Source organism: Phasianus colchicus, chromosome 1 (assembly GCF_987193195.1).
Source record: "Phasianus colchicus chromosome 1, bPhaCol1.hap1.1, whole genome shotgun sequence".
In the NCBI taxonomy this organism is placed as follows: domain Eukaryota; kingdom Metazoa; phylum Chordata; class Aves; order Galliformes; family Phasianidae; genus Phasianus; species Phasianus colchicus.
Window position 1 is genome coordinate 136,954,427 of NC_143436.1, and position 27,691 is coordinate 136,982,117.

The 27,691-nt window shown below is 41.0% G+C and overlaps 1 protein-coding gene across 6 annotated transcripts in view; it reads right to left on the reverse strand.

The window, feature by feature from the left end:
• The window catches only part of ST6GAL2 (ST6 beta-galactoside alpha-2,6-sialyltransferase 2), a 50,688-nt gene that overhangs the window by 8,166 nt on the left and 14,831 nt on the right, over window positions 1-27,691 (reverse strand). For 3 of the 6 annotated variants that reach the window (XM_090128067.1, XM_090128097.1, XM_090128075.1), the window contains exons 2-5: window positions 16,495-17,497; window positions 13,198-13,295; window positions 10,369-10,470; window positions 9,064-9,238 (exon numbers count right to left, since the gene is read on the reverse strand). In XM_090128067.1, the coding sequence (XP_089984193.1) occupies window positions 9,064-9,238; window positions 10,369-10,470; window positions 13,198-13,295; window positions 16,495-17,440 (1,321 nt within the window). In that variant the 5' untranslated portion in view covers window positions 17,441-17,497. Of the gene's footprint in view, window positions 1-8,823; window positions 9,239-9,724; window positions 9,865-10,368; window positions 10,471-13,197; window positions 13,296-16,494; window positions 17,498-19,256; window positions 19,330-27,691 lie in introns of those variants that run through there. The other 3 variants (XM_090128062.1, XM_090128088.1, XM_090128081.1) reach the window with 3 other exon arrangements.

Consider the following 27,691-nt stretch of genomic DNA (forward strand, 5'->3'; position numbering starts at 1 on the left):
GGGCCCTGGGCAGCCTGAGCTGGTGGGGAGCAGCCCTGCCCAAGGCAGGAGCTGGGGCTGGGTGGGCTCAGAGGTCCCTTCCAACCCAAACTGTTCTGTGATTCTATGAATCTGTGAATGACTAGAGACTACCATACACTGAGGTGTCTTTGGGCCACAGAAGTTTATCTTTCCCGGTGGAAATGTGAGTATTCTTGAGACTTCCAGACATGATGCACCTGTCAAATGCACAAATCCAGCAAAAAAAAAACAATGCAAGAGTTTGTTTTCTTTAGCATCTTCAGCACCACAGTCAAAGAGACCAACAGTGTGGTACAACCAGCACTTTCATTCCAACAGCTGATGAGTGAGAACCCAGGACACTCAGGATAACACACTTGATCTACATGATTCCAAGGACACACAAAAAACACTCCCCAAAATGCTCTTTCTTGGGGAAAAAAAAAACCAAAACATTTGTGAGCTGCTTTCTTTGTATGAATTGAGTCCTAATTAAAATAGAAAACAAATGGGTTCCGTACTGTCCCATACCTTCTAAGATATGAACTTCCTCCACATGGGAATACCTCTAGATCTTACTGCCATCTATGTTTACAAAAAACATCTCTAATACAATAGCAGCAGTTTAAACCATGAGGACATTTGCACTAGTACTAGGATGGATTCAGTTTTTCACTGCTCTCTACACTTGCTCATGTTATCCTGCTTTCCTCTGAAAGTCCTATCTCATTTCCATTTGTAATCACAATTATCTTTACACATTTCTTTTTGTGTTATTGCTTCCCCGCTTTCTCCTCTGCAGCTGAAATTTTCTCCCACACACACTGACCTTAGTTTCCAAGTTTCCCTTCTTTAATTCCTTTCCCTGTGCTGCTCAGAGTACATCTATTTGTTTCTTTCATCTATGCAATTTTCACATCACTGCCCAATGCAATATCATCTACAAGTTTGTTTCATATCTCATCACTCCTCCTTGATCATCACCATAAAGGAGAAACAAATTTTCTGATAGCCTGTAAGGCGAAGAATTTCCATATGATACACCCAAATACTGGTGTCTGTTCACAGTTCTTAAGTTAGCTTTCAGACAATACACAATTACTACATATAAACTGTATACCAACTGGCTTACTCAGCACCTAAGTAGACTCAGCACCTAATGGAAGACGGAAAGACAGTTGCTATCACGTAAGCTTGTAGTCTGGGCAGAATTAATCCCAAAAAGATGTACATTCACATTTCCTAGCAATCTGGTCTACAGCCCTCTTTAAAGACATTGACAAGAGGCAGGTATTTCTGTGGTAAAATTCATCAGACTTATTTTAGATGTCTGTTTTATGATGGGATGAAATGATCCTTATAAACGTTGTTTTTTCTTCAGTGACTAGGTAAAAAGTGAACAGACACTCTGGCTCTTGATATCTGTACCTTCTCCCTTCTAGATCTGAAGCTCTTGAAGCTTAGAGAAAAATCATGTAAATACTTTTTTCAGGAACACTGGATGAAGAAATGAAAAGAAGGTGTGATTCATCTGACCAAATTTGCCCAATGATGCAGACACCCACACCTCAAATAGCTATCACAGATTCCTTTGCTGTCAGAGGAAGAAAGTGCATTCTCAGGACGCAGTGCCTGTCAACTCATCCTATAGTAAGCATTTAAACATGGATCATGTGAAGAAGTTCCTTCTGATGATGATGGGAAAAAAGGAATGGTAGCACAGATAACTTGTATTTCACTTGTATTATACCTCTCTCTCAGTACAAACCAGAAGTTTTACACGTAGAAAGGAGCACAGGTCTAACAGACATATTTATCTTTTGCTCTGCTGTGTCTGAGGCTGACAATCACACTATCACAATCATAATGTGGAGGCATCTAAAGCTAGGATGTATGAATCCTGCACTCTAACTAACCTGGCTATGGACAGAAATCAGTTTTATGCACAAGGACCAAGCTGATGGGAGATTGCCTTTTTCCACTCATAAAGATGTACGGGAATCAGAGTGGAAGTGGCAAATAACAAAGTATTTAGGGAAGACCAGAAGACAAGGCCAGATTGGATGGGGCTGTGGGCAGCCTGGTCTAGTATTAATGGGGAGGTTGGTGCATGTAGCTGGGGGGGGTTGGAAATTCATGATCCTTGAGGCCCCTTCCAACCCTGGCCATTCTGTGATTCTGTGACATGCATGACTTAAGAAAAGGTAAAACCTGAAGGAGCTATCTACAGCACGCAAACGGCAAAATGGAGAAGTACTTCTTAGAAAGGTGAATGCCAAGTAGAATTCATGGGGGATACACAAAAAAAAACGCTTTTATTTATTGAGTAATCTCAGTAAAATCTAGATTAGCTTGATTAATCTAAATAATCTACTAGTAGCAGTATTACTACCGTGCCTAGCTAACTTGGTCAAGAACCCATTATTGTAGAAAGAGTATAAAGAGTAGAAATATTGTCAGTTTGAGTGATGAAATCACAATGGGGTCTGGAAGGACCCACAGAATACTTCAGAGGGAAAGGGATCTCCCAAGCTTGTTGAGTCCAATCTCTCCCATCAGATCAAGTACAGCTCTGAAGTTAGATCAGTTTTCTCACAGCCTTGCCCAACTCAGCACTGAGTATCTTTAAGAATGGAAATGAAACTCAAAATATTTTCAAAAGTTTACTGAAGCATTCAAAAATAACATGATAGGCATGACTTCTCTTCCAAGTTTGATGATTATGTTTTAATATTTCTAGATCTTAATTATCCAATCAAAAATTCATAGAAAGGAAAAGGTCAAGCTATGTTGTGTAATTTTAGCTTTGGCAAACATGACTGGTACAACCATACATTCAAAATTGCAGCTGAAGACACTTCTTCATTGAATAGAATATTCTCTTTTCTAATCTATGATAATACCCTTGTTGGATTTTCCATCTTTCAGAAATCCTCTTAGGATTACAAATGTAAGATGGAAAAATGCAAGATAATTCTGCTTGTGTAGGGGAAACTTGTTTTATAGTAATTACTCAAAGGTGTACTTTATTAATGTTTTATAGGTGAATGACAACGCTCCTAACTACTGTGTTGAAAAAAATACAGGACTGTGAGCTTTACTTCGTACAGTATGTTGAAATATATTACTCCAAAGAAATGATGTTAGAGAAACAGTCAATGTGCAAGTTTCTTAAAGCAGCACAATATTAGATGCCAGAAAAGTATGGTGGCTTTCAAAATATGATATATTAATATTTCTAAATCCTCACAAGGATGTGTGTCTTTTTTTTTCTTTTCTTTTTTTTTTTTCTATTCAGCAGACTTTCATGATGTTAGGATGCTTAGGGTATGGTTTAAACTCAGTCTGAGTGGCCTAAGTAAATTCCTGGAATTTTACAATCTGTGCTGAAAACATTTAAATCAGAATTAAATTATTTGCATGGACAGTTTACAGAAATAAATTCCAACACAAGCCATTCTGTGACTCTACGACTCTATGATTATGGATTCTAATTGGAAGGAGAAAATGTTTCTTAATTTGTTCTTTGTGATTTTAATGACCCAACAGTTTTCCAATTTTCAACATGGATCTTTTGTACAGTACAATTAGGCTTTGTGGTTAGCACGCTAATTTAAAAATAATGTTCTCTAGATTATAAGAAAATAACCTATAGTTTAATATACCTGAATACAACAGATGCTGTACAAAAGCATCTAAAATAATGTATCACTTAAACATTCAGCAAAAGTTCAGCATTGCCTTAACAAAATTTAAGAGATGCTGGAAACATCTGAATAAGCATAATCCGATTATTACACTTACAATGTGACTCACTTCACACACAGCACAAATTTATTTACAGGAAAGAATTAAAGCTAGATGCACCAATATGTCTGTGTTTGATAACACGAGCACTTGAAAGCATTACAAATGCACACAAAGTGTTTAGAAACTATAGTTTTCTAAATGCTAGGCTACTTCTATCAACTCTATTTTTTCACTCTTGAGTAAACAAATTAGCTTGCTGGATTTCAGATACCACAGGAAAATTTGTTACTCCCTGATTCAGGGCCAAATTTGCTTCAGGTATCCTTTGGAACACATATAAAAAGAAACTTTGAACTTTCAAAACTATTCTGCTTATTAAAATAGGTTCTTTTACATCTGTTTAGTTGATGTACTATGACAAAACTAGCTGAAATAGAATACTACCTAAATTTGAAGAAAAACAAATACTTATTAAGGAATTTACTCATTACCAAATGCCTAAGCCTAACAAATTGTGTAATACTTGTCATCTTGGATGTATAATACTCACATTATGTACTAGAGCTAGAAAATGACATATCTGTCACAATGTGGAATGCAAAAATCTATACATTAATCACAGTAATATACTGTGTAATATGAGCATAGACTGGTCAATATTGACCAATAACATCACATATTTTTTAAATATATTTTTTAAATATATTGTCCAAATTTGGTTGATGTGCCAGAATATCGAAGATTTTTCATGTGATTTGGGGTGCTTTAAGAGAGAAGTTTGTTCTTTTATGTCTGTAATTTAAGGAAGTAGGAGATTCTCAAGCTCTGGAACGTTTTTAATTTAAATGAAAAGAATTTAAAGAGTATGTATTGGAAATATTATTTCTCTGCATAACAATACTTGAACAATACTAAGCTGAAAAGCACCATTCAGTTCTTTAACCAACCACTGAAGAACAGCTGATTAAGTAACAGTAATAAAGGCAAGTCTTACTAAGTCGAATTGTTTCTTTCAGCTCATGGAAGTGTATTTTTCTAGGCAGAGCTGGAGATGAGCTGCACTCTTCTATTCAACACACTCTCTGAAGCCATTTTAAATTTAAGCTCTTAGTCATCTAGTGAACTGCTACTACTGCAGTGTAATGGTAGTCTTGCTTATATGATTGTCTCAATGCATGCACATAAAGAGTAAATATTAATGATATTAATGATGCAGAACTGTTTTGAGTCTGTAATGTGAACTGTAAAGCCTCAAACAAGCCTCTTCCTTCTCCTAGCAATAAATTAACCTGGGCTTGGTAATCATTTTGCATTCAATGGTTCATTTATTAAGGTAATAAAATGTAGAAACCTAAACAGACCACGTTCAGATTTGGGAGTTAAAAAAGCCAATAGACTTACACAGTCAAAAAGACAAAAGCTGCTGAAAAAAAGTGACAGGTGTATAAATGTGAATTTCAGGTAAAATCATCTCTGAAGAGATGGGTTAGAAAAATGTGCCAATGGACTACAGAAAGCAGGAATTCATGCAAATGGGTCTTCATTACAAAACTGTATATAATCCAGATTATATGAGATTTGATGGCTGGACTCCTACACTTCATCATGTCTGAAAAATACGCAGCAGTTCACAGTCCAGGACTGGATGTAAACATATCAATATTCGTTTAACAAACCCAATTTTCAACCAAGTGTGAACTAGTGTTGCTAACTGCAAAAAGTCACCAAGGCAACTTGTTGCCTAGGGCTAATGCAAGACAATGGGAACACCAGGCAGTCTTTTGTTTAAAAGCACGAAGGTGGCAGCTGCAGAAACAATGCGAAAATATTCGGGAAAAGGATTCTCAAAGCTCATCTAGAATTAGATTAGGGACACAAAGAGTGAATAATTTATAACGAGGAATGACATTAGCTAAGATATGACATGCCACAAGACAAAGTTACAAGCTTGGAAAAGTCTTCATCAGTGTCTCAGAAGCCAAAAAAGACTCCCAGATTAAAATAAAAGATTTATTTTCCCTTGGAGGACTGTTCTCCCCAAAAAACAAAGCAAAACAAACAAATAAAAAAATCCAACAACAAATCTATGTTCCTGGTCATTATTCAAAGCCCTCGAGACAGCTCCACTAGAGGATGACTTGTCTGTGCCATACAAAGATGGCATGCCCATAAAGTAACACATTACAAACTGGATGCAATTTGACAATGCATTCAGTCTGTTTTCAATGATATCCTGAACTTATACCTATCATTAAGCTGGACAGGAAGCAGTGTTAAACCAACAGCAAATTCAATGGAAAAGACTGCAGTCAAATAATTGTAGCACTGCTAAGGTGCAGAATGGCATCAGTGATGGATGGCTTGCTGCAAGGTGACATCTCGCTTGGAAGAAAACTGAAAGCAGGAACATCTGCATGCTACAGCCTGATGCCACAGAAACTGGATGAAGTTGATGTGTACTGGGTAGCATTCATTTCACCTGGTTTTAATAAACCTCCATAGTACATGCGTTATAGTTTAGCATTTCAGAAGTGGCTAGAAGCAGTGACATGCAATTACTGCAAGATTTAAATCTGTATGAGAACGTACATAAAATGCAGTATTATCAAAGCATTCCAGACTCGTGCCTTATTTTCTGTGTAGCCTGTAGACCACATTCAAGCCTGCTCCTCCCCACAGCCCCTCCACACCCTTTTCCTTAAGCAAAGATGTGCACTATGCTTCCCTTGCCTCTGCTTTGAGCTATTGCAGTGCAGATGCCTCAACTCAACAACATACTGAGCTAATACAGGTGGGGTCTGGGGGAGCTTGCAGCTCCAGGACAGTTATGCTGAAACAGTGCAACCCACAACCCAAAATAAGCACAAAACTTGTCCTCTTCAGCTCCTATGCAGTGAAGATATCAGGGAAAAGGTTTCGACTCTTCCCACTCAAATAACAATATGTACAAGACTACTTCTTCCCCACAAATGGACCACTTGCCCCTTTTCCAAAAGGATTAATAATATTGTGACTTAAGTACCTTAACATAGCTATTTAGCAGTGTTAAACAATTCTCCTGAATCTCTTGAATGTTAAAAGATTCTCTTTACTGCTGAAGGATGGGTGACTCAGTGCTGCAGAGAAACACCATGAGAACACTTTCCATCCCAAATCCTCCCTTTGGGAAGACTCAGTTTCTTGTAAATAATACTAAGCAGCAGAAATGGATATAAATGTCATGTTCAAGATGTAATTGCTGAAGTAATTCTCTAAGATCACCCTAAAATGTTCCTAACATTCCTGATGTATCCACGTTTTAATTTTTACAATTTATCCAATCTTGTAAACTCGGACTAATAAATAGGAAGAAATTTGATAGTCAGAACACGTATTTCATACAGGTGCACTCAGTTGTGTCTTCCAGCTTCAGTTCCAAATAGATATTTGCTGCATGAGTTGCTGAGAGATACCTGACATGAAGACCAACATGACTTTTCAGATTTCTGCCAAGCTGTATTATATGCTCTATGCTTTGTCTTGCCCTTCGAAAGGATATAGTTGCTGTTCCTGTGCTCTTTCCCAGTTTTTATTATATTACACGTGCAACGCATTGACTTCTATTCAATAAGGTTTCTAAAATAGGAAGCCCCTCCCTAATGACGCATTTAAAATGCATCTATCAAAATAGTAGGTAGTTATCAAACGAAGTGGGTATGATTCCCAATTGATTATGTCTTAATGCCTTATCTTCCAGAAGCTAATAATAGCACTGCCAAAATACATAAGCATTGCCTTTGGACAAGAACCATATAAATAAAGTAACATATTATAAATAAATAATAGGCATTCTTATATTATAAATAAAATAGGCGAATAGCCTAATCTACACCTGCACACACACATTATATGTAACTGCGCAGCTTTTGTTGCCAATGTTTTTGCTTCTTTAGCAGTTAATGTTTTCCAAGCATTCTCTGCTAGTAGTATATTTTTGTCAGGAACATTTAAGGTTCAGGGTTGAAGATCACTGTTTTATTCTTACAGTGAAATTAAATCATGTTTCTTCAAAGAAAGCTTTTGAAGTGTTTCTTATATACTGTGGAGAGTACAGATTGACAGCACAATGATCCTCTCCACTATTCTTATGATCAGCAGCTGTTATCCTATTTTTATCAACAACTTCATTACTCCAAGAATTGCTTTTGCAAAATGTGAATGATGCTGATGAGATCATTCCACACGAGCAGACTTCTCCTTACGAATTTCTATACACAGGCACCAAAAATCTCACTTCAAGAAGTAACCCTCTGCAACGCCATCCTTCCCCCACACAACTCTTCTCTTCTTTTCACTCACGATCCAGACAACCACAGCCAACTCAGGACATCAATGGATGCTTTTTCAGGCACCTTTATGCCATCCCACTCAGAGCCTCAAGCACTCTCCCTGTAGCCCTTGGTGAACTCCACAAAACCATGGGATGCCACTACTGCATAGGAAGCCCAGTATGAGTGCTCAGAAATGGTCTTCCCATGGCTGATGAAATGTCATATATCATTGCTTTGAGATTCAGATGAAAAGAGAAGTTTCCAAGGCAGACAATGGTACCTGGAGTTCTACTGCTTCCTGTGCCTCTAGATGCATAAGTAAGGAAGAACCTGACTCAGTTTTGCTCCTCTGAACTACATATGTCCTTTCAACATTCACAGTAAGGACTTGTTATGTTCCAGATAATGCTCTCATTTACGACATTATGCAGCATGAACTGTGGCCTCAGTACCAAGAAATACTAGTGAATGATGGAAAAATATGATGAAATTCTATCCCTTTGAGGGTAAAAAGAAAGGGGATGCTTCGGCCTCTTACAGACTGGACACTGTGACAGGGTGTGGGAAATTCCATTCCTTGGCATGTGTATGGGATTACAGTCCGGTCTGTCAGACTGCATCAGTGATTCCATTCTCACAGCATGATATGGTGCATGCTTTCACTAATGGTCTTGAGCACCTCTGTTCCATGATCCCAACAAAGAACTTCAGAATTGACTTGGTTATCAACGGATAAATTAATATGGAATAATATAAATTTCTCATAGATGTGTGTATTTTAGAAATATGATACATAAACTATGGATATGAAGAGCAAGAAAGCAGAACAGTAAATTCACCCAACTATTTCATAGTTCTCATTGCGTGTATTCTGGATAGTCATTATTCCTGTTTGGATCAAGAACAGAAAATAGATGTACATGGATGAAATACTCATGAAACATACACATTTATAGTTTTGATTTTATCTAACATAGACTGGGCCTCTTCTTGATGCACCTACCAATAAAACCTGAAGAAGGAGGGTTGGGCTGTATTTTCTCTTTAGTGTTCTCCTGAATGATATCCCAGAGCTGCCATATAAACTTTGGATGAAGAATGTAAAAAGGCTGGTTTGGATTCTTCCTGCGATGCTGTACATAGGGAGTGAACAGATTGTAGTCCGGCTTCTTATACCACTGGGAAGAAAAAAGCAAGAACTTTCTTAAATCTTATGTTATCCAATGTATTTTGAATGCTACATGAGAAACAACGTGAATGAGCTTGAACGCCCTGGAGGCATTCAAGGCCAGGCTGTATGGGGCCCTGAACAGCCTGAGCTGGTGGAGAGCAGCCATGCCTATGGCAGAGAGCTGGGACTGTGTGGGCTTTGAGGCCCATTCTAATTCAAGCCATTCAGTGACTCTATGAAGGCAGCTGGCATTGGTGAACATTTGTCCTAGAAATCCCCATTCTAGGCCACTCTTCTGCCTTTTTTCACACAGAGACATCCAATAATCAACTAAGTGCAGCAGGACAAGACAACCCCGACTCCCACTCAGGCCCACAAGGCACATCAAACATCAGCACGTGAAACAGCCCTGTGGCAGCCTGTGCAAGAAACAGGCAGTTTCTGGCATCTGCTGCCATGGGAGTTGAGCAGATGAAGGTTTCTTCCTACTTACAGCCTGCTCAGCTCCCAGCTCCCCCTGCCAAGAACCATCAGATCAACTGGTCCACTGGAGCTGCAGCACTTGCCTAGGCAGAGGCTCTCCAAGTGACAACCAGACGGACGTTGGCTGCTCTCAGCGAGGAGCGCAGATGGCTGTGGGGGAGCAGACGCAAAGGGAAACTGGTAGGGGGAGGCCTGGGACACAGGGAAGGCACCAAGAGAGATTGCCACTGAGGTGCTGTATTTCGTCTGGGAAGGTGGGAAAAGAAGGATGCAATTTGTCACCTTTCTGCATAAAGCCTCTTTCTGAGATCTAGCAATATCCCTCCTTCGCAAATACACAGAAAATTCACTGCCACGTGAAAATAGTAGCATACCTTACCGAAAAAAATCCCCACCATTCATCTATCCTAGCATCTCAGAGCAACCCGCTTTAGTACAAGTGCTGGCTGCAAAAAAAGCTTTTAAGCAATGAACTCATTTTGACCAGTTCATGCATAAGTAGTGAACCCTGAACTAGTGAACCCTGACCCTCGAAAAGAGAACAACTTTGAGGTTCACTTTGGTGAGAAACGGGGAGACAGGAGTACTAAATAGACAAATTTTGCCCAGTACTTTGGGACTAGCTGGGAAGAAAGGAACAAGGAGACATCTTACCACATTCAAATTCGCAGAGTAGGGGGCAGGATCCCAGGCTACTAAGATAACATCTTTGTACAAGGAGCTGTCAACAAAGTGATGGTTTGGGTTGGTGAGAATCTGCAAATACACATGTAAAAAAAATGCAGTTAAAAGCAAGTGGGACCCAGTAAAAGGGCAAAACCCTTCCCTAAAATAAACAGTCCTCCCCATTCTGCTCTTTGTTCTAATTTAATTTGGTTCATTTTAAGCAACTTGTTCCATTATATATATATATATATATATATGTTTATAGACCCTTTTATACATAATACACAAAAATAGGGTTGTTTTTATACATACATATATATGTATATATATACATACAAAGAGCCTAGCCATAAACAGCTCTATGACAGTTTGAAGTAGCAGTACTCTGAGTTACTCTCCATCTGTGATGTGATGAGACCACTTGAGATTCTGCATAATTGTATATCAACACTACTGCGTGTTCTGGAACATTACAATGAAAACTACGATATTTCACACTGCCTGCAGGATCCTCTTTTTGGACACAGACTAGCTTTCTTTGAAGAGCTGCAGCCCTGAAGAACACTCTTGTCTCTGTATTTTTCTTTTATTCCCCCCCCCCCCGCCCCCCCATTGGTTGTTTTCTCATTTCAAAAGCAGCACAGTGTCATGTGAAGTACCTCTGAAAAGGAAAATTAAACCATGACAGTAAAAGCTCGTATACCTAGAAAAAGAATTCCAGGAATAGACATGTGATGGTACTATTTTTGAAGTAACAGTGATATTGCTCTAATCTACTGCACTCTCATAGCTCCATCCCACATTTTCTAGTACTCTGCTTGATACTCCCACCCTGATGGAAGTTTCCCTTCCACTTCTGCTGGCTTCTTACCCAGACTCTCTGTGTCTAACCACATCTCTCTGAGCTCTGGTACATCCAACCCAATGGAAGGACTGAACTGAGTGATTTCTGCACTGGTTGATGCAGCGTGAATTTGGCTCCAGCTGTTAAACTAATCAACATTCCAGACAAATTCATACTAATTTTCATTTCCCTTTAGGATCCAATGAGCCATATTTGATTATGCATATTTTTCTTCAGAAAAATAATATTGTTGCCATAGCAATATTCTTTCTACCATAAACTTTGAGCTTAATGACTTTGCACCAGCCTTCTACAATAAGAACAGAATTAGTCTTGCTGCCATCAGCATCCCTAACTCCATTTCTCAGAGCAGTTTTTGCCTGAGAAAATAAACTTCTTTCTTAAGAGTACAGAGTAAGCATACCAAAAGGTCAAGCTTTTTAAAGCTCAGTTCTACAGTTATCACACAAAGGAGCTCTGCTTGCCTTTCAGCAAGCAAGAGTCCTTCAGAGGTGTTGTCCATAGAAATTTCACTCTTAGTGAGCATGCATTCATATGTATGAGATGAATTTCCTCTGGAATAACAATACATGTTGTGGCTGCACTGGCTTCCTTCACACCCTTTGGGTTTTCATAGCAGGGAATGGGAGGGAAGGAGAGGGCCACAACACCCTTTTAATCAACTGAATTTCTACAGTAAGGAGAGGACGGTCAGAAAACCAGTATGGATTACACATCTTCAGTACTGGTAAGGAAAGCCAGTTTTATCAAGTGACCTGTGCAGATTTCTCTCCTGGCAGGGAAAGGCCTGTCTCTCAGCATGAAGCTTCTGACCTCTCTGAAGGAACAGAAAGGTGATGGGAATACAAATGTTCCTGAGGAAGCTGTGTGAGCTGACTGGAGAAACAAAGCTCAAATCACTCCCTGCAGGCACTTTTCTCTTTCTCTGTAGGGTCCCTAGTTAGACTAGTCAACTAAATCAAGCTTCTAAGCTCTCCTTCTTGCTTTGGGACACGGGCTTAGATATGGTCAATAACTAGGATGTTTTGGCAAAAAGTAACCCAAAGCAAAATAAAGCAGAGATGGGGAAAAAAAAAAAACAAAACACAGTTAAGATAAATGACACTACGATCAATGTAGATCAGCACTCTCCAATACAATACTAAACCCAGAGTAAGATTTTGTGTTCCTCACCACGAATCAGCACATACACAAAATACTGCATGGCCAGCCGTACCCTTGGCACTAAGTAAATTCACCATATCAGTATTTTATAAAGCTCTCAGCAATTCTGTTATTACACTTCGGCTGCATTTCATAAAGATGAAAGACGTTTAGTTTGCCCAAGGCAACAGTTTTTTCAAAATTAAAAAAAATACAACCATCAGGTGTCACTATAGCTCAATGCACGCTTCATTTGTTGACACTGATGTGCTGAAAATCCCATTTTCTGCTTCTATTCAGATGAACAAACTCATCTCAGGTGTAACATCCAGTGGATACAGAAGTTTTTCAAAAGATTGCTCCAAATTTTTAAAGAACAATGACTGTCAGACAAATCAGTCCTCATCCTCTTCATCTTTCAGTGAGGAAATAATTGGGGAACAGGAGAAAAGAACAGAGCTTTGGGATTCCCACAGATCAGGTTTTATGAAGATCCTGGAAGTGGTGTGGCAAAATTCTTTGTTACTGAGGACTGTGGCATCCTGCAGAGCCTGAAGAGGTGCAGAACACATGAGAAGCTCTGCAAACCAATTCCTTGAAACACGGATAACAAGTAAGCACTGCAATCATTCTAAACTGATGGCTTGTATCAACATCACTGTAAGGGAGAACTTTTACCTGCTCTATATCATGACTGTTAAATTACTAGCTGTTTCCCAGACTACCCAACATTTTCTCAGAAGTCATTAATTTAATGTCGTATCATACAGGAGTGACACTGACTTGAATTCACAAAAGGAAGACCTTACCTGAGAGTTAATGATTCGCATTGTTGTTTTATTTCCAACATCTTTTTCATAGCCACGTGTTGGAGCAGAATTAAATCTTAGAACAGCATCATGAGAATCTGGGAGCACAAATATTGGGATCATTTTTATTTTTCTTAATGAGACTGAACATTAAAATAAAACAAATGATCTCAACTAATATAAAACTTGCACATTTCTCCTGATCTTGGTATTCTAAGGATTATAAACGTTCTGCTACAAGCAAACAAAAATCCACTTGCATCTGCCGTACATTATTAACATCCGCTGGAAAAAAAAAAATCATCAATTGTAAATTTAGCTTTCAATACTTAAACATTTTTATTTGATAAAATTCACATAGAAAGGTTATCAGTACATCCAGTACACACAGTCACTTGCTATCTCTACCGTAAAATTAACAATCAATCACAGAATCATAGAATGGCCTGGGTTGAAAAGGACCACAATGATCATGTGGTTTCAACCCCCCTGCTATGTGCAGGGTCACCAACCACCAGACCAGGCTGCCCAGAGCCACATCCAGCCTGGCCTTGAATGCCTCCAGAGATGGGGCATCCACAACCTGCTTGGGCAACCTGTTCCAGTGTGTCACCACCCTCTGTGTGACACAGTGGAACAGGTTGCCCAAGGAGGTTGTGGAGTGGAGGCTTCTTCCAGGTTGCTATGCAGGAGCCCCACACACCCCAACACCTAACATTATGCCTAAACATAGTTATCTTGATTGTGGAGAAGCTAGAAGACACTAAGTCAATAGAAGTGGCAAGTATTCCACATTTCTAGAGATGGAAAAGAAAAAGAAAAGCCCTTTACACCCGAAATCTGCTTATGAATTTAAAATATAAATAAATTTGGACAACTTTTTGACTATCTTTTGAGTGAGAGCTGGAAATTGGTTTAGGAAATGGGAACTGTATGGTTCACAACTTAACTCAGAGACAGTGTACTGCATTTCCAAGATTGTTCACTCTGTTTTTTTCATATCATGATGGAGAAAATATTTCCTTGATCAGAAAGCATTTGATCAGGATGCAGTCAAACATTGATAACAACTCTTTTTAAATTAAGTGATTTTAATCTTAGTAAGTAGTCAAAAATAACTATTTCAAAGTTGCCAAAAGTGTGGGGTTAGATCATAGATCCCCACTACCTTCTCATTTTGCCAAAATAACTGGGTCTCCCATTTAGTAGCATGATCACGTTGGGAGTATTTGTGGTATCACATGTATTTCCACACTTGGTATCCCTTACCCCATATTTCTTTCCTAATGAAACTAAAGGAAACATTATTATTTTTGTCTGCATTTCTAATAAGAGCACAGAAGAGGGAGCTAAAGGCCTACAAAGAGAATGATCCTGCACTGCTCCTTTCCTACACCTACATCTTCCCTTCAGGAGGGTAAACAGCAAGAGCCTTTGTCTATAGCAACTTCACCAAACAAGGCAGTACAACACACAGCCCCCAAACTCACACAAATTCCCCAATGAATGTGTTCTCCCCACTCCCCAGTGACGCAGACTTTACCATGCCTCTGTGGACAGACACTGAGGAGATTTCCAAGGAGTCACAGTGACCACAAGGACCTGTGTGTCTGATGGCAGTCAGTCAGGCCCCACAGTTCGGAGCTGAATTCTCTGTTCAATCAATTGTACCTGCTTAAAGCCTGCACAACATTTAAAAATCTTTTGTGTATCTTGTTGCCCCACATACTTTCCTGTCAAGCAAGCAGGCAGGAGATGTAAAACATCAGCGTAGGCCTTACACAGCAGCATCTCTTCCTTTCAGGCAGGATCAGAATCATTTCCAATTAAACCAAAAGTTCTTCTGCAGTGAATGACGTAAGCTTTCCGTGCCCTGAGTTTTTATGACGGAATGGAAACACAGGAGCAAAAGGATCCCCAAACCCACACCTGGGCTGCACCCAAGCACATGCATGCCATGATGCATGCTGCTTTGATGCAAGTCACAGCATGCTATGGATTCTCCAGTACATCACCCATTTGTACTGGTGTAAACTGGATGCAGTGGGAAACACTGATAAAAGGAAATTTTGTTTCAGTCTACAATAACACACTGGAGAATGGTCAACATGCAAAGCTACCTCACTCCAGAGATTTCTAAATCAGTGGAGTCTTCCTGTGAAATAATGGATTACCCCAGTTTGACTTTTGTTGTAGGACATCAGGGCACCTGGGTTGTGCTGGAAGCTTATTAGAGTAGTTTGATAATGATAGCAGCTCTAAAATATCTCAGAGATTTAAAGGAAACCCATCTGTGTCAAAGAGATGATACAGAGCAATGAAGCAGATATTGGAATGTGAAGTTGTGGAAGATGGGAGGATTAGAGTGCACATCAAAAGGTTTCTATGGTGCTAAAGGAGATAATTCTTCCTGCTCCAGAAGCAAGCCTGAGACATCCATTTCATCCTTCTTTCAATGCTCTTAGCATACTGTACATGTAGCACTAAAATGAACTACTGAGATGTTAATACAACTTGTAACACTCAATTTGGGGTGAAAAAAAAGCCAACAAAAAAAGGCAAAACAAAAACTGAGCCCAGTTTGTTTTATGGCTCCCCAATTCTTTTTTGAATAGCCAACACAAAATCCTCTGCTTTAAGCAGGGAATTGTATAATGTTGACATCTCAATGACTCACTGCAGCAATGGAGAAACAATGGGAAGAGATACTTGAACTCATTTAAATTCACACTTAGAAAAGAGGTCAGGAGACTTGATCTCGGAGAATGAAGTTATTGAAGGGCCTGAATTCTATTTGCCTGTGAGCTGTAAACATGCAGGAGATTAAGATTATGCTCAATTGCTTCTTGGCACAGAGACAAAGTTTAGCCTGGAACAGTAAAGCCACAAGCAGTTTCCTGATGAGTCACACCAAAATATGCACAGGTACAACACAGCTTTTTGGAATAGAACCTGAAAGTGGCTCTAATCTGCTGAAGAAATAAACACAGTTTGCAGCAAAATGTCAAATATGGCAAAACTGATGAAACCGGTGCCTCCTTTATACTACAAGCTGTAATATTACAAAAAGTTATCATTGTTTTCATTAAATCAAATTAGGACTTCAGGCTGGATTTTTCTTTCAGTTATTCTGTTCTAAAAGGGAACAGCTTCACTGAAATCCGTATGCTCACACTCACATAATGCTAGTAAGAGAGATTAACCAGATCCTTTAGAGGCCAATGCTTGAGAAGTATAAATCTTTTGGAAGACAAAGGTGTGTACATACTTCTGCACATGAACATGCATTTCACCCACCTATTTCATCCCCTAGAGAGGAGTTCAGTATCGCACCAGCAGACATAACTACGGCACAACTCCCAAAGCCATGTGTATACAATTTGCCCAGTGGAATCTGAGGAACGTGCTTCTCCCATCCAAGAGTGGAGAAGGGAGCTTCCTTGCCATCTATTGTTTTCACATTCACCCTTTCTTTCAGCTCGCAGAAAAGCTGGTCGCCTGTCAGCTTTGAGTTTCGTTTCCCTTTGAACCGCACACCATGCTTATTGGTGCTCAAATAATCTTTCATCGCCTTCTGCAGTCGAGGGTTTAGCATCTTGGAAGAGACATCTCCTTTCCAAAGCTTGTAAAGAAAGGATTTCGACATTGTAGAATACAGCCCATCCCAGTCATCAGACTCATCAAGCATCTGGCTTCTTCTGTGCTTTGTGCTCCTTCTCCTCATTCTCCTCTGACGGCTCCAGTTGTTCTGTAAAATATTTTCTTTTGGATTATCCTCATTGGCTGAAATGAATTTTGCTATCTCTTGGAAGTTGTTGTGTGACATAGGCTGACCAGCAGCGAATAAATAATCATCGTTCACTTGGTAGAAAGCACTTTTTGATTTTCGTCCTATCTGGGATGGAAAAAACTCATCTTCGCTTCTAAAGGCATCTTCCAAATCAGTCCATTTCTTAATGCTTCCAGTCTCTGATTTAAATGTATCTAAAAGATCTTCATTAAGGAGTACCTCATTCCCATCAATGGCTTCAGAGAATGACGGATCGTGTATGGCTCCCATGATGACTCTCTGCTTGCCCTGCAGGGGCAGGAGCCTCTTCGTTTCAATGTAGGAAAAGGAACTGGGAACTGGCTCAGCACTGTTGCTGTCTGTGAAATAGATGAAGATCACTAGAAAAAGCAGACCCCATGCAAAGATTCCAAACAGCATGAGTTGTTTCCATTGTTTCAAGTTAGGTTTCATGGCAATGCCTTTACCAGCTCCTCTGTGCCTTGAAGTATTGGTGAAGGAAAACAACACCTGTAAAGAACATCAAATATTGATCAGGAATGGCTCTAAAAATAGATACAATTCAGAAATAACTTCACGAGCTTTGATAGAAGGTGCAGAATTAATCTCTAAGCTGTAGTACAGAGCACTCAGATGCAGGAACAAACTCCAGAGCCCACAGACACTGTAGGAGTGACAGGCTTTGGCTGTAACCACACAGTGACAGCTGCTAGCTACAAAAGAAGCTGGTGGCCAGTTTCTACAGTAACACTGCATCCTGCCTTCAGGGAGATCATGTGCCTGCCTGCCTCTGTTGAACAGAGCATACCATTAGAAAAGCAAAAGCAAAACCCGTGTCTGGCTGCATGCACAGTGGGGAGAACATAAACTGTCTGCTCTTTTGCACCAGGCAGGGAGCACAAACTCATCTGGACAGTCCTCCCCTGCCCACACCCCTGAAGTGGCACAGTACTCTGTGGATATCAGGGGGGGAGCGGGGAAAAGCATCACACCAGCAATTCAGGAGCCTTTTCTTAGCTGCTCTGAACTGACACAGTCTCAGTGAGCAAAATCCTTTGCTGGGGAGCACAGCCCAGGATTGCACCCGAATGAGCAAAGCGTTGTTTGGATGCTCTGCTTGGATGATGTGCATGCCCTGAAGTGATATGAAAGAGTTCTTCACATCAAAGCTTGAAGAGTTAGTGTTTTCCAAACAGGGTGCTGACTGGCACCTCCAGCTATATACATGCCTTTAGGATAACGATGGAGATTTACATAAGGAGGGTGGAGAGGAATGTCAGACTTAGACTTGGAAATCTGTGCTCCACTAATACCAGGGATTTTGGACAGCTTGTGTATTAATGGAGGGTTGTGTTGTCCAAAATGAGATCAAGTCTGAGCAAAGGGGCTTTGTTCCAAGGGAAATAAACTAATGCATTGCTGGACCATCACACACACCATGCCCTTACACAAACCCACTTGTGTAATGAAGTGCTGTTTGTGGGCTTTGGTGGCAAAACCAGCTGACATTATCCTTACCATAATCTTTATCACTTCCCCCACCCTCCCACCCCTGCACCATACTCATCATCAGCCTCACTTTTAACACCACAGTGCAACTAACTCTGTATTCTACTTAGTGACACATGGCTTAGCTAATACTGTTTAAAAATAAGCCCCCTTTTTCTGGAGTTTTGTTCCTAGCCCCATTTGCTCCAATGACCAATGATGCCACTTAAAAGCCACTTGTGCCAGCCAGCTGTGGTCAGAACAGGGGAAACGGAGCAGCGGATTTCAATAGCAGCTTGCACTGCAGGAGCCCTCATCGCATCAAACCTCAACCAAACACCGCACATGGCTTCATGCACCTCTGATAACACCTTGGCTGGTTACACCTCACAGCCAGGAGGGACCAAACACACGATCACTGTACACTGCCACCTTTCCTCAAGCTGCTAAAGTATGTCATAGCTGAGTGTCAAGCTTAGAATGAAGGCTGTGTCCTCACATCGACAAGAAATGGGCAGTGATGCTGGGGCGAGGTGTCCTCAGCCCTGCTCCTTATTCTTGCTCCATACCCCTGCCATCTCGTATAGCACCGCTGTGCACGGAGCTATGAGCAGCACTATCTGTCCCAATACACTGATATACAGCAGGGGTAGGGAGCTGAGAGAATGTATATTAAAAGTTGCTTTTTATAGGAAAAAAAATTAAAAAATGGGTCAGCCCCTTTATCCATGTTACCGCAGTCACACACAGTTGTTCCATCACAGACCAGGAGATCGCCTACCACAACGCAGAGACGAGAACAGATCGCAGGTGGTATGAGCAAGGATACTTCAGACCAGCATTTCTGCTGACCCCTCCGGCCACAGCATCACATTTCTAACACAGGCTATTTTAAAAATCAAGGCGAAGTTTAGAACACTGGGGGATTTAAAAAAAAAAAAAAAAAAAAAAACCTAACTTTGAGACTTATAGCATTGTCCAGAGAGGATTCAGTGTCACACTTCGAGTGACTAAATTTAATTCCCAACACGCTGAAAGAAACATTCATGAATACGATAACCCTGTGCTATGCACACGTTTGGCTCGGCTCACGGGAACCACATGGAAAGAAAAAGCTATTACTCCAAGTGACCCATTTCCTAGCTGCATTCTGCTGTTGCTGCCGCAAGATCATTCTCTGCAGGACCTCGACAATCCCCCCCTCCCGCTTCCAATTTTAAATCACTCCAGGCGATGTCCTGTGGGAGCCCACTCACAGCATATGACTGTGTGCAACTTCAGTCTGCCCTCAAGTTATTGCGACCAGCCCACTCGTCAGCGTTCAGATGTTTTGCATTTTTAAAGCGGCATTCTTCGCCTGTCTGAACTGCTTTCATCCCTTTTTATCATTTTCCCTGCTGTGTTTCCCCAGCACTTTTCAACACGTGGCTTCCAAACCGCTGTGTAAGTTGGTCTGTGCTCAGTCAGATGTTTCTCCTGCTGAATTCACATTTCTCACCGGATCTGCAAAGGAAGCATCTTGCAGAGTCTTTCTAACAGACAAGCTTGTAGGAAGTAGAAGCGACAAAGGAAGAAGTCACTAATACCTTCCACTGACACACGCAACAAGCCTAACCACAATTCAAGCATAAACCTTAACAAAACCTCACGTTTTTCTCAGGTCTTTCCAGTTTTGTTTTATCTTACCACCAGAAATTGATAGGAAAGGGTTTAGCCTTAATTCAGGTGTGAAAATACATGAGGTTCTAATCGCCTAAGATAACGTGTGCTCTATGATGAAGGCTGCTGCAGCATGAAGTATTAGTTTGGGCTCCACCATTTGATACTCAGGCTACAATCTGAGAAAGCAATGAGTAGCATCATTAATTAATTTTAAATCGAGGCAAAAGATTTTTTGCCTAATAAGCGGGCAGCCATAGAGCATGCTTGTATTGGTTAGCATGCACGTGTGAGCATGCACAGGACTACATCTATTAGTAGCAATAAAAAATCATCCACATAAAAGAAAACATCAGTATACACGACTATACTTGTCAATACTGCAAGTAAAAGGAGAGACACCAGTGAGAATAAATCAGAAAACTTTACCCATTAGCTACTGCAGAAGCTTATCTACAATCCCTTGGTGCAAGTGGGGCCTCAAAAAGGATACTCAAATCTCTTGAAGACTGGAGCTATGCGGGCAAATCTCTGTGCTGCTTTAATGTTTTTTGCTCACAAGAAAAGCCTTGTCCTCCAGCAGCACAGCTGAGCTGGAAGCGAATTCAAGGTCATTACTGTATTAGTTACAACAGGACCCCTGCAACCTAGCAGGATCTTGAAGGCTGCAAGTGGAAAGCTGCCGTAAGCCTGAAGAAATATCAGTTTATCTTATCTCCCTCCACATGGAACACTGAGTCAGCTCTCCTTCAGCTCCTGGGGCTTCTCACACCTCACAGTCAGCGCCCTCGGCAATGTTTGGGAGCAGAGGGCAGCCCCTCCTCGCGTTTCCCCTTGCTGGTGGCAGAACTCTCTGTGGGGAATCTCCCACAAAACGACCTGAGGTGTGCGTTGGGTATGCTCATGAAGGCAGCACATCTCTGCTGGAGGGAGCAAACAGTTGGGTAGCAAGCCAGAAATGACAATCTTAATGAATGATGCTGGCCTAATGAAGAAAAACAGGTGGTCTCATGAGCGCAGTTACTGAAGCCTACTGGATCCTTCAGGAATAAGCTTCTGTCTCTCTTATCTGCACTCACTGAACGGCTTTCAAGTTATCAACACAAATCTACAAAAATTTTCTTATTATCATTCACACTGCTTCATGTATCCAACTTCACCACCCTTGCCATAATAATCCAGCCTGCTTATGAACAATCATACAATCATTAAGGTTGGAACAGACTTCTAAAATCATCTAGTCCAACCATCAAACCATCACCACTATGCCCACTAAACCAAATGGCAATGCTGAAGTCAAAGTTTATGCTAAGGAATAGCAGAGGAACCTGGTTAGAGTAGGATCAGGGTTAGGCTTGCACTTATCCTAAGCCCATGACTTACCCAAGCCAGGTTCTCATTCAGCAGAAGTAATGTTGCACACATTAACTCCAGGGGTAAAGATACCATTTTGTTATTATCTCCTATGAGAAGGGTCTTTCAATGACCGGATGACTTAAGCCCAAATTATCATATGGAGAGTTCTTGCTACGCAGTCACACTGGAAACCTTGGAAGGTATGAGGCAAGGTACTCTCTAAAACCCCCCAGGGATTGCAGAGAGGTGGGGGTCAGCCTCTTCTCCCAGATAACAGTGGTAGGACGAGAGCTAATGGCTTCAAGTTGCATCAAGGGAGGTTCAGGTTGGATATCAAAAACTTATTCTCGAGGAGACCGATGATGCAGCGGCACAGGCTGCCCAGAGAGGTGGTGGAGTCACCACCTCTGGAGGTGTTCTAGGACTGTGTGCATGTGGCACTGAGGGACGTGGTCAGTAGGCACGGCATGGATGGGCTGGTGCTTGGACTAGATGATCTGAGAGGTCTTCCCCAACCTTAACAATTCCATGAGCCTAAGGCACAAACTAGTACAGTGAGTAGAGAGGAGATTTACGTATCTGCTTAGTACAAGTACTGATGGCAAGTACAAAAAATAAAGGCAAACAGCAAGAGCACATTCAAAGTATCCCAGCAAATGTAGCCACCTCTCCAGTGGAAATTAAAGGCCAATTATGCAAAAGCAGAACCAGCTTACAGGACATTTCCCCACACGAAGATGCAAGATACCAATGCATTCTTCATTCCTTGTATATGGCCCATTGTTTGGCAACAAGGAGCACTCCTGATTTTTCTGAAGTGGGCCTCCTGACTATTTCTTAAGTGAGAAGAGATGGATGAGGGAGATTTTTTTTTAATTCCTTTGAAACATTCCTCCCTTTCAACACTGTCTATTGTTAAATTAATTTGTACAGACCCCAGTGGCTCAGGGGTCAGAATGGTTCAAGTTGATGTTCTAAGCTGCGCACTGTTATGTTAAACAGGGTTTTTCTTGGCTGCAGCTTTGCAGTGAGAAGGTCACCCCGGGGTTATTTGGGGTAGCAAATGTTAGTTGTGGGCAACCGTTCCCAGAGGGCTGAGAATCAGACAGGGGGGAAGTTATTTGATGGAAGACTTTGGCAGCATGAACAGATAGCAAACGCTCCCTTAGTCTGTTTCATCTCTTAGTCAGGGTATTAATTCCAGAGTATTAAGAAACCTCTGGCATAGGGCAAGACAGCAAGAGGCTGCATTTCCAGGGTGGGGAGGCACACTCATCCTCTCCTGTGGGAAATACCAAATCGGTTTTAGCATTATCACATCATATCTGTGGTGCAAGCTGTACAGTAGGCAGCAACAGACAGGCAAGCCTGTGGGGAGTGGTGACTGCCAAAATATGTATATTAGTCACTTGATGGCCCAGGCGCTTGTCTTATTGGCTGTGATGAGGCCTCCTAATTAATGAATCTCTTTTGGACAACTTCCTTGTTATTCCCAATAAATCTGGCAATTTCCTTCAGCGTTATATTCAGCTGAGTCAAGTTGCATTCTGTATTGCTTGTGGCAACTTAAGAAAACATCTTCTGAAACAAAGAAGAAACATCAAAATAACTTGAGATTTTTTCTTTTCATTTTCAACATTGCTCAGTGCCTTTTTAATATATCTATTTATCTCGTTCTTAGGGGAGATTCCTTGGGAGGGACACAAATGATAGCACTGTTAACCTGAGTCATTTGTTTAATGCATGCCAAGCATCCCACGCTGCAGCACCTGGAAAGCAGTATCTCAAATTTTAGTTTGCTCTTGAGGATGGATGTAGGCAAGCAGGGTGCCTGTCTTCAGGTTCTATGACAAAACCTAGGGTTTTGAGTTGAAGGGGGATAGTGGGAATAGTAGGGAGAACTTTTTTTTTTTTTTCATTTGTTACTAATGACCCATTTCCAGTAGCTCAGGCTGTAAAACAATTACCAAACATAGTGAGACTTGCAGTAAAATTCACTCAAGCTGGCAACCCAGCAGCTGGAGAAATGCTCAGTGGGGCTTCTGCCAAGGAACGCGTCCCAGATTATTCTGTAGGAGCACAGGGACTTAGAAGTCCAGATTTTAGTGGGAGGTCAAAGCTATTTTCTGTGCCTCTAATATCCTCCGTCCACACTATCATCAAGTTCAAACTGTCTGGCACGGGGGCCAGCTATCACTTTCCTACAGGCCACACACAGCACCTCCAGCACAGCCCAGAGAACACATACATATACGTGAGCATGGGTTGACAACAGGGAAGTAGAAATAACTGTACTCACTCTTAGCCCCACATGCAGGCTTTGCCACTGCCAATGGCAATGAATATCACAGCATCAAAAGCCATGGAAAACCTGGTACTGCAGGGACTGCCTGCACCTCACAGGTCAATCTCCATCCACCTCACTTGCCACACCTTTTCTCATTCTCCAATTCAAACTGAGATTCAACACTCCTGAAAGTGAAAATGCCATCTCTGTCTTCTACAGACTGATTATGAGCTGACCACAGTCTTGGTTTCATAACTAGGGGTTTATACAGAAATGCACGTTAACATTCAGAACAACTTTGCAGTGAATCACTCCTGGGCTCCCCAAAAATTGCAAAGTGGTGGAAGTATCATACAGTTGTACTGAAGAAATTCTTATAACATATTTGGCACCTACTGTACCTACCTTTCCAGGAGCCCCTCATGTATCCATGTACTACATATACTCAGCCTTACCTACATCTGAGCTCTGTTTTTGCCTTTAGCTCTTATCAGACCTCTGCAGTGCCTTGGCTTTGTTCACAGCAAGATGCAAAGGTTCAAGACTGCTTGACACTGCACTACCTGTCAGCAGTGCCTGCTTCCATGACAGGATCAGGCCATAAAGCAGTCCATGTTCATCCCTGCACTACATCTGTGCAACTTTGTCCCCCCTCCCTCCCGCTCTCAAACTGCAAGTAGTACTGCAGAGTACTACTCGTTCCCAGAGGATCTGATCAGCATCAGGCTCCTGACAAGCCTAATACTGTGCAATTGCAGGAAAGAGCTGGCTGGCTGGCAATAAAAGAGAAATATAGAAACAAAGCCATTGGATTGATGACCATCACTTTTTCTCTGATCTTCTATTTATTCCTATGCACCTTGCTAAGGTATTTACTTTTATTGTCAAGAGAAGGTCCATGATAAAGTGAGTACGCAGAAGAAAGGAAGGAAGAGGAAGAGAGAGAGGGAGGTTGGGATGGGCAGGAAGGAAGTCCAGTTGTGCACAGGGCAGGAAAGCTGGGGTACCACAGCACCAAGGAGTGAGAACTGCAAGGAAAAACTTCCTCCCATCAGAATCAACAAATCCATCAGGTGAGTCCCCCTCATGCTGGGAGAGAGTCTGTCCCAGGAATCCTGCCCTATGTCAGCCAACCAGGAGATGGCCAGCATGCTCCTGTAACAACTGTGAGGTCTGGGTGAGCAGCAGGACCCCTCCTCTCCTGCAAACCCATGCAACACTGGGGACTGAGATTTGCAATGGATTAGAATCCAGAACAGCTGCACATATTTTCCCCTCTTTCATTTGTGAATGTCGCTTCACACACCATGCAGAGATGCTCCAAACTACAGGAAGGGTCTGCAAGACTGCAAGCAGAAGCAAAAGTTGCCACCTATCTTCAGCACAGCCTGGTTTCTGCAGGACTAATCCTTCCCTGCCCACAGGAGGTTTTAATCCCTTCCTCCTGCAAAACTGCAGTTTAGGAGCAGCCCATGCCAATATACTGATGTCATGTGTAACCAAACATGATGGCATCCATTTCTTACAGCCTGAAACAAGACAGACAGACACGGAAAAATGGATAGTTTACTCAGTGTCCAATGAAACATAAGAAAAAAGTTGAGCCAGCACATATAACCGTATTTGGTTTCTCCCCATTATTTTTGAGGGACAGCTTTTGATACCGTACTTGCAGAAACACATAATTCAAAAAAGGAAGGAAGTGCTTTGAAGGGTGTTTTATTTAAAGCTTGACAGGATAAACGAATCACAGTCTCATTAAATCACACAAATCTCAGACTGCACACAGGACTAAACCACAAGAAATAGGATGTTACAAATCCTCATGCAGTTCTACACCGCGAGCACAACAGCTCATTTTATTTCTGCTCTTGGCAAGGTGAGGATAAAAGACATCTTTTCTTTGCTCCATAAATGTTTTTAGATGCTACATTACTTGAACTTAACAGAGCAGTAATTGCACTGAAAAAGGGCAATCTGAATTGCTTCCTGAAAGATGAAAGCATTCATACCAACGTGCACATGAACAGAGAGCACAGTGACAAAAGATCTGTGTCAACAGTGCTATGAAACCCCAACCAAACTCACAAACTGTTCCAAGCAGGAATGATTTGAGAACTTTGGCTTTTCACTCCAACACAATAATATTTCTGACATATATAGAACGTCTCTATCTCAATATACCAGTAAACCTCACATCCATGCAGTAAGATCCAATAACGCAAGTCCTATATGCATTGAGTTTTGCTTTGCTCTTTATTACTTACATTTTTATTAGGCTCTAGTCTGTATTTTTATATTTGTTCCAGAAAGCAGGCAAGCAGGCTCTTGTTTTAAAACTCTAAAAAAGAACAATGGTAAATAAATTGTTCCCAATTTCTCAACTCTATCTCAAGCCAACTCCTATTTATTTATGTTAGCAACATAATTGTAAGAGAGAATTTAGAAAAGTATCGCTGTTAATATTTCATTTCTGTATTCTCACACACTTATAAACAACATTTCTTCTGCAAGCTTATTTGCTCAAGGCTAGAAATTTGAATGAGAAGTTTCACCCTGGAAGAAACTCTGCCAAACTGAAGTATGAAGTCAGTTCAGCCCTTTTTACATTACAAATACAATCCAAAAACCAAAGTTTCCTGGACTGGAACACTTATTCTCCTTTTTTTTTTTATGTGTGTATATTTTAATGCTTAACATGACTATGCTGATGATAAGCCAACCTATACTAGCTGGGATATTTTGTTTGGCTTCGCAAAACAAAATACAGTGGTATTTGTACTTAAGGGTTTTTCTTTTGTTTTTTTTTCTTTTTTTTTTTTTCTCCTCCATTCTGGTACCATTTTATGTCTGGCTTAGGGCAATATTAGTTTGAACTATGACAAGACCAACAGAAATCTTTTCTGTGGGAGATGCAGCTGTTTGTAACCTGATCCTAACCGCTAGAACTTGAATTTTACCTGACTGGAAACTTTGCAGAGAAATAGGATCTCTGAGGGCTACCACGGTAGAACCAGCATAAGGAATAGTGTCAGATTAAGGTTGCTGGTTGGCTTCTCCATAGCTTTACCCTTTGTGCAGTCATTAGGGCCTACATGCTGTGCGCATGAAGTACAGCCAATCTTCTTGCCTAGAGCTTGCCATTCACTCCCCAGAAAGTACAAAGGACTTTATAAGGTGGAAAGTTGAACAAAAAAACCTTATGGTCTCTGAAAGTTCTGACAGCATTACAACAGCGAGAAACTGAGGTGAAATGTGAGAGAGAGCTGGCTGGACTGTGAGACAGCTGCATTCGTTGTTTTTGCTATAAAAGTTGAAATAACAGGATAATATTTTGGTCTAATCCTCACAGGATACATCAGTGGAATTAGCATTTGCTGCTAATTTTAACCATCATAATAGACAATGGAATCCAAACCTTTGTATTTTTAGATTCATAGGATACCATAGACGAAACTGAGGAATAGAAAATACATTTGTTACTAAGACAGTTGGCAGAGGTCGTTGACATGCCTTTACCTCAAAAATTCTCAATTTAAATATTGACTTTGAAGTCTGAAGTTAATCAATATCCATTCCCTCCCTGCAATTCTTCAACAAGTGAAATTTGCAAGATTTTCATAAAATTCTTTACTGGGATTTCAAATGCTTGCTATGTCATCTTTGGTCTTCAGCCAACGGTCAGTTCTTTGAAACACTGTTGATTTCATTAAAAAGCCTATCTTTTGCATGCTCCGCTTAGAAGAATGTGATTCTCCTGGGAAAAAGGAGGGAGAAGGTAAGGGAAATGGTCTACCCCAGCAGGGAGAAAAATGCACAGGGGGAGCACTGGAGGTTGCCCCACAAAAAGAAGCAGCTCCCTCAAGTCAACAACGACATGCATTCTCTCACCATCCACCCTCTCAGGAAGATGT